The following is an 8,644-nucleotide window of genomic DNA, read 5'->3' on the forward strand; positions in this document are numbered from 1 at the left end:
TCACTTTTGTTAGGTGGAGACCCATTATCCACGTAGGTTGGGAGAAGTAATGTGGAGATAGAGGATTATCCCGTGGACTTAGGATTTATTGTGACTTGCCAGTTAGACATGAGTTGAGTGATCAGTCTAGTGAGCTTGATGGGCGATAAGAGTAGATATGTGTTCTCGAGGTGTGAACAACACGGAATGGGATAGGATAAGTGTGGTGAGATCTTTTCTTAGGGTTATTTATGCATGTGTTGCATATATGGTTAACCGTGGTTTGATTAACTTGGTGTTAATCTATGGTTCTATGTGAACGTGTTTCTGAAAAGATCTGTGTGTGTTATCCTATAGTATATCGTCATCGCATGTGTATTTGCTCTTGATTGTTTACTATTAAATATTTGCTTCTACTTGGGTGTTTTTTGACCTTAGCCCCAGTGGGTACATGGAGCAGGTATGGTATGTGTTTCAAGTTGGAAACACGAGATAAGGTCTGTGATCCAATTTTATTGGCTACTTTTATTATGCAAGCGCTAATTGTGTGTTTTGATTGCTTACAGATTTATTGGGCATCAATGTGGAGATTTGTTGGGTTTTTGATATCCAATAAATTTCGGGTTATGATATTAACATGAGTTAATATTATTTCATAGGCATATCCCGATGAATGAAATAAGTCCAACAACCAAGTCCATGAGCTACACCCGACCCAATTGTATTCCCTTATGGATTGCTTGAATCTTGGCCCATTTACCCCTTTAGTGGTCCAACTTAAAACCTAACCCTAGAGTATATATATGGCTATAACCCTAGCCACTTTCTTACGATGTATTGTGTGATTTTGAGAAAAGAAAAAATGAATCCCGGCTGCCCCCCTTTGTGTGAGAAAAAAGGTCTCTAGAAGTGTCCAGAACACTTGTATAACGTGTGCAATTAGTGGTTCCTTCATAGTATACTTTTGTGGTGTCTTCTCCTAGCATTTGTGGCCACAAATCATCATCTTTTCTTGTCCTACGTGGGTAAAATTGAATAGCAACCGAGGTGAATCAATTGATTATAGTTTGGAGTCGACTGGATTGGTTGTTGGTTGAAAAAGGCGCGTTGGACTGAGCTCGAAAATCACCGATTTGAAGATCTTTCAAGAAAACTTCCGCAACAATTATGAACCTTCCATTCAATTATAATGTAATCTAGTTATTAAAAATCGTGACGTGAGTTATTTAGCCTAACCAAAATTGTGCTTCTTCAAGATGAATGATAACAATTAATCTAAGTCAACGGCATCAATGACTCATATCATACAACAAAAAACAAAAAGGTTTTAGTCATTCGGTTCTTGTGCACTCAGTCTATTCCATTCTATCTCTAGTACTCCGATCAACTTTCTTTCTTTAAAGATAAATTTTTTGGTGAGCATTCATCTCATTCTTCTTTTTCTACGTAGAATGGGGCATATTGCTATAGTAATTTCTTTTTGTGTGATATAATATTGTAATAGGAACTAAGCGAGAATCTAGAGATTTGTGAGGATACAAAATTGTATATGTACTGCCATTGGTTAATACTTAATAGTGCCTAGCTGAGCGAAGGTCCAGCAAGGCACGACGCAGAAGTAGGCCTTTAGGCATCTTTAATGCATTTTATGAATTTCAATCTACATTAATGCCTAATAATAAGGTCAAGCTTAAATTTGATCTACATTGGGAGAAAACTGCACCAGCTGAAAATCATAGCTTCAATAATGGAACATTAAAGAATAACAATGGATTCCCCAAACATGGCACAAGCCGAAACGGTGACTTTTATATTACAAGCTAGAAGGGCAGAACCGCAATTGTGGATCAGTTTGAGTGAAGTCTATATGGCAGTTGTTCATTGGTGACTAAGAAGAATACCAAAAGAGTAGTTATATTCATGAGAGCTGTTATATGTACATCATGCTTGTACAGCATAGTGTACAACCCCCTCACATTAGGGGGGCTCACAATTTTTTTATTCATGGTGAGCCCCCCTAAGAGGGGGTTGTAACATTTCATTAATCGGAAAATATTGTTCTTGATCATTCTTGTCTAAAAATATTGTTAACGTGTTTTAAAATGATGATCAAATATTTAATTGTATTTTTGCATTATTATTTCTTTTGATTATTTAAAAATATAATTGACAAATGAGCCTTTTTACCTTATCTCATAAAAAATTTTGGAGAGAAACCATTAATAAAAAAGGCAGCATGGAAAAAAAAAGTCGAGCTGGGCCAGGCTGGCTCGGCTCAGTAAGGCCCAAGCCTAGATTTTTTAGCCTGGCAAAAGTTTGGCTCGACTTGGGCTCGCAAAAAAGCTCGAACCATTTTACTCGAGCTAAGCCTGAGCCTTAGGTTTCAACTCGGCTCGTTGACACCACTAGAAGTAAGGGTGATGATGTGCATAGATTTTGAACATTTCATACAATTATACTGTGATGTGAATTATAGAGCCTAACCAAAATTGTGCTTCTTCAAGATGAATGACAAGGGTTAATCTAAGTCAACGACTTCAATGACTCATATCATACAACAAAAAAACAAAAAGGTTTTAGGCATTCGGTTCTTGTGCACTCAGTCAGTTCCATTCTATCTCTAGTCTCCGATCAACTTTCTTTCTTTTTGTGTGATACCATATTGTAATAGGAATTAAGGGTGAATCTAGAGATTTGTGAGGATACAAAATTGTATTATGTACTGCCATTGGTTAATACTTAATAGTGCCTAGCTGAGCAAAGGTCCTGCAAGGCACGACGGAGGCCTTTAAGCATCTTTAATGCATTTTATGAATTTCAGTGTACATTAATCTCTAATAATAAGAAGATCAAGCTTAAATTTGATCTCCAAAAGGTTCTATCTACAACTCCATATTACTGCATAGGTGATACTAATATACCCTAAAAAAATACAGAAGATAAAAGGTAGAGTGGAGAGAGAGAAAAAGAACATCCAACACTTTAAACAATAAAAATGAAATCAACAGAATTACTAAGTCAACACGTCTAATCGAGCGCCTGAATCTAGACAGAGATATAGACGAAGTTTATTTTTCAAATAATGTTATATCATCCTCTTGTGATATGGGGTGAAATGATAAGAACTTCGCGACCCACTAATATCACTTCACGTTATTCAATTTGTATATATAGTTATTCTTTTCTTTTTGCCATGTCAACTTGAGAAGCCCAATAAATAATTATTTTTCTACACTGATTTGCATTATGTGCTGAATAATGCTATTTATCACTGTTTAACCATAAGCAATGATGTAGCATGCAGATATTTTTATTTGGGATATTTGGATCTGATCTTGGACAACTAAACCTTGGTCTAAGACAGATCAAATTAACAGAAGTTGCCTGCACCTGTTTAATTATAATTAATTAATTACATCTTTTAATTATAATTTTCTAGCTTATAATTATATAAAGTTGCATATTGAGAAGGCTCCCATATTTCCAAAATTGAGGTCGTTTTACTAAATAATCCATGAGCAAACTTTGTAAGTGTTAACAAATATGAAATCTTGGCTCTGCTAAGGTTACGACTGCAAAAAAACCACCTCGGAAAACGACCGAGCAACCGGGCCATGTTGTTGTTCTCTGTAGCCTGTAGGCAGATAAATCCACAAGTTTTAAGACAATCTTCTGAACCCTTCCCTATTAATGTTTGGACATATTAAGCTCACTTATGCAAATTATACAACGTGTGATATCATATACATGCGTGACAACAAATTAGTGTCCATTTGATGGGGCTTTCGAAAGGTCAAAATGTACTTATGAGACTTTTGAATATGTTTCGATAATTTTATGAAAAATGTTTTGTTTGGATAGAATAACTTTAAGAAGAAGCTAACATGAGATAACTTTTTCAAAAAGTTCTTTTACAAAAAGCAAAAGCAAAAGTTCTGCCAAATGAACCTTAATATATAAACAGATGATAGAGTTTGATTATCATGTTTGATGCTACTCAGTTCTTAATGGCAAATATATATGACCTTGCCCAATTTGGGGGAATCGAACTTTTGCAACTTATTGTTTCATGTATAGTAATAGTGTTACTAGAGGAGGAACCGTTATTACACCACCCCAGAGCTGTGCAACCTAAAACACTGCTAACACCAATCAAGTCGAGCTTGAGACTTGATAGACATTTAAAAAGATATACGACTATTATCTGGTTAACAAAGAGTACAAATGCCACGCGCTTTGCTCTTTGCAATATTAAGATACTATCCGTCACATGTCTACCCCTCATAACACTTGTCCTTTAGCTAGTAAGATTACCTATAAATAGAAGGTAAACACATGTAATGGGTGTGTCTCCACCTTTATATACATAAGAAGTATATTGCTCCATCCTTAACTTCTCTTGAGACTAATCACACCGAAGGAGAAACAGAGAAGAGTGGAGAAGAATTCCTCGCCTCCTTTTTCAAGTCATCGAAACAAAGGAGTTCATTCAACCAAATACTTCTGAAAAGACCAAAAATTAATGTTAGCTTGAATTCTGAAATGTTGGTCTAATTTATTGTTGTTGACTTGGACAGAGCTACATTGGAATACAAGAAAAGTTGGTAGCGTTGCCTCCGTCGTCTAATCGGTTTAATTCTGCACAGGTAAAGGAACCATTTCTCGAACTTTATGATATGAAGCTGTTAGAATATCTAGTAATTTCATTTAACTTGTTCCTCTTTTACAATTTCTTATTCTTCCAATGTAGAATTTTAAGAACTGTGCTACATATACAGAAAAGTTGACAGATGCATCTGTTCCTTGATTTAAATATCAATGGTTTATCAACCTACTTGTATAAAATCATCTGTACAAGTAGGTTAATTGTAATTTTAAATGGATGTTTGATAAATCTTGAATATTTATGTATACATGATAGGTGCTAAGAGATTTTAGTAGGTGGCTGCAAGCAGTCTCTCCCTTATTTAGCTTCCTGTAAAGAATGAGCATTTGCAGTAGCTCTGATGTGGGTAGATATCAAGAGAGCTTTTCGTTAAGCTCCTTCGACTTCAACTCCTCCCTCGATGGGCTTTACAATTGTGATGACGATGGCAATAATGATGTTGATGCATATATCGAAATAGAGCTTGAACCAGCAAAAATCACTCCCTCGGCATCTCGTGATAACAAAGGGGGGTCAGATGAGGAGGAGGAAGTGGAATTTCGCATATCGTTGTCTGCAATATCTAGACAATCTTATTCTGCTGATATATTTTCTTTCCCAACAACTTGTTCTGGTGATGCCAAGACTCTCAGTATTTTTCCACCAACTTGGAAGAGACTGGAGCCACCAGTTGATGATGAAGATTTTACTGCAAAAATCAACCGGGAGTTGCTACAAATCAGGTGAATTTTTACTTAATAAACTACACGTGCCCCTCCTCCACATGGCACTGACTACGTTTAACCATCTCGTCTAAACTTAATTCTCAACTTTAAACCATTGATCTGGGGCTCCATTCCTCCTGTGACCTCGTGGGGCGATTGATTTGTGACATAGCCTCCCGGTAGAGAAGTAGAGATGGAAATAGTCAAGGTGAGGCCAAGGATGCCCTCCCCGTCCCCCAGCTGGGTGTTTTCGGAGATAAAACTATCCATATTTCCTTGCCCGTTAACTTATTTTTCTATATACGATTTAAATTTACACATAAAAAGCGTAGGATGGCAACCATATTCCTTGTCCCCGAGATGATTCCTCCGGCGGGCAAGACAGGACGGGACATTTTGCCATCTCTATACGGAATGAACAAATTTATATATTCTATTTTACTTCTATGCCAAATTTATTTTCATCAAGTGGTGGACACATGCACCAGTTCATAAATTGCCGCCAATAGAAGCCGAAAATTTCACCATTTTGATTCTTTAGCTCTATAGAATTTTTGAAATTCATTGTTCCTTTACTCATTTTCAAACACATTCTCCCAATAATATTTCACCATTTTGATTCTTTAGCCCCTGTTTGGTGCAAACTCGTAATTTTTCCTCATTTTTTAAATACATGTTCTCTAAATTTGTTTGGGCTCCATTTTAATGAGATGTTGGCATAAATAGTGATTTTTTGGAGAATGTATAATTAAAAAAATTTAAATTTACGTGTAATATTATTTTATTGAAAAATGTGTGATTAATAAGAAGATAGATGAAAATGAATTAAAATTTTAATGCAGCCCTAACTGAGACTCTATTATCACACAATCTACATCAAATAAACCCTTAGTAGAAACAAGCAAAGACATTGCCAAAATACATTCTCTGCTTTGGCCCATTGCCAAAATTCTCTTATGATTTTATTTGAAATATACATATTATTCGAAAATGCTCGGCTCTGTAACCTTTTGTTATGAACAATGAATCCATACAGGAGAGCACCAAAGACCAGAGGTGGGGTCACGAAAATACTGGTGAAGTTCAGGTCTATTACGTTCCGATCAATGCTAACTTCATTACTAAAACTCGGCAAATTTACTCCGATGAACACTCGACAGGTTTATGGAATATCCGACGTGCCGGCGGAAAATCCTCGAAGTTCATCGAACAAACTGTTTCCCCAAAAGGCCCGCAGAAATGGGGAGAGATCAAAACTGTTAGAAATAAACTTGGAGGGAATTAAGAAACTGTTTGGCGCAGCTGTTGGCATGAAAACTACAAACCAAACAAAAAGTAGCCCAAATTCATCACCAATTAATGAAAACAAGTTTTATGCCAGGGAGAATTCAGTTCAAGCGGCCATTGCTCACTGCAAGAAATCTTTTGAACAGACAGATGATTTTTGCTTTCAAGTACCAGGGCGAACTACTTTTTGTGGCTTGAAATAAACAAATTTAAAAAAAAACAGCTTCTAAGCACGATCAAAATTTATTTTCTTTCCCAATTATACTTGGGCTAGCTACACATAATACTGGTCCTTTATTTTGTCAATGAATCGATATTCGCATGAAATCACGATTTTAAATCAGTTCTTAGTATTTGGTTAAATCAATGAGTATTTGATCGATTGATCCCGACGTTCTTAGGAACCAAGAGGCTTTGATTTCTCGCTCGTCTCTTATTTCAAACATGCTTATCTTACAACCGTTAATTTTCAGGGTTTTTTATTATTATTTTTTTAGTGTTGTACAGTTTATTATTTATTCCAAACACCATTATTGTTGATGATGGGAGAAATTTTCTTTTCCATGTTTTCAGTGAGAAAAGAAAACACACCAAATTTTGTTGGACTTGGATGCCGGAAATTGAAAACAAGTGGAAGAGATATTTTAACAAATTAAAAAACTCTATTTTGAAATTCCATCACAAACTAAAATTCAAGAATGTTGTCAAATTGTGGTTCTTGGATTAGTGACGTAGAGAAAGATATGTCTCGTTGCATGATTACTCTTCTTTCTCACAAAAGAACAATCTGCATGATAAATTTATGGTTTCAAACTTTCTCGTGTTACATTATTATTCTTCGCGTTTGTTACACCTTTCATGAGACTAAAAATTTAACGGAAAGACAACAATTAAACAAATATGAAATATCTATATAACATTACCAAGGATTCAAGTCATCAGGTCACTTCACTAGAGCTAAATGATGGCAACCCCGACCTCCCTAGAAATTTTCCCCACCGTCCCCACCTAAGACGGGGTGGGGAATGGGATCTCCATCCCCCTGTTTTCTTTTTTTTTTTTTTTTTCCCGTCAATTATAATTATAATAATAATAATAATGGGACGAGCTTGATTGGTATTGTGTTAGAGATTATTATTTTGTTTCTTACAATATTAATGTTATGCGTCCCCGTCAATGGACCCAGTTAAACGGGGAATCTCTGCCCTTTTCGAGGCCAATCCCCCGCGGTCGAAGCCAGCAAGTTTTTGGAAAAGGATGAATGGAACCCTAATCTCTTATTAATCGAAAATTACAACTATGAAATTTAACGGATTCATAAATCTGTATATAACATCATAATTAATTGAATATGCGTTTTATGTACAATAACCAGAGGCGGAGCCAGAAGATGGTGTTAGGATGGGCTGAAATTTAAAATTTTTCTAATGAATTTATGTCACAAGAGGCTAAACTCACACGACAAAGAGTGTGAAACACTCAATGAAATAGAAGAACTTTAGATGTTTCATTCTAAGATGTCTCATTAGAACTTTTTATATTTTCTTACCAAATAAAAATCGATGCTTACATTAAAAAATATAAAATAACGGAACCATGATCGGAATAAGCAAATGATACATATCCATCAATGAAAAACTAATAAATTATTTAATGAATATTATTCCAAATAAATTTAACGACCAGTATTTTCAAACAACTAGAAGTTTTGGTCAAAACAAGCAATCAATAATACATCACTATATGTTATTGTCTTGAAATACTATTTGGTATGGACAACAATCTTCTATATCACTTTATTTCATAGCGAGTGAAGACTAATACCCAAAGAGAAAATTTGACTAAGAATTAGGAAGGTTCAAAGAAATTTGATTTAATTCATGTACATATTTGCTCAACTTCAAGAATATACTTATATGTAGATTAATCTATAAATAAATAAATTTTAAAAAGCATTCTTTTTATTGACGAGATCAAATCTAGAGTAAGTAATTTATTTTGATCATAA

General features: G+C 35.1%; 1 protein-coding gene across 1 annotated transcript; it reads left to right on the forward strand.

Moving 5' to 3' along the window:
* Positions 1 to 4,174: 4,174 nt before the first annotated feature.
* Positions 4,175 to 6,970, forward strand: LOC111395596. Its single transcript, XM_023021693.1, has 3 exons — positions 4,175 to 4,625; positions 4,901 to 5,367; positions 6,386 to 6,970. The coding sequence occupies exons 2-3, from the start codon at positions 4,964 to 4,966 to the stop codon at positions 6,837 to 6,839; spliced, it is 858 nt and encodes a 285-aa protein (XP_022877461.1). The 5' UTR covers positions 4,175 to 4,625; positions 4,901 to 4,963; the 3' UTR covers positions 6,840 to 6,970.
* The last annotated feature ends 1,674 nt before the right edge of the window (positions 6,971 to 8,644 follow it).

The sequence above is a fragment of the Olea europaea genome, chromosome 1 (assembly GCF_002742605.1).
Source record: "Olea europaea var. sylvestris chromosome 1, O_europaea_v1, whole genome shotgun sequence".
In the NCBI taxonomy this organism is placed as follows: Eukaryota; Viridiplantae; Streptophyta; class Magnoliopsida; order Lamiales; family Oleaceae; genus Olea; species Olea europaea.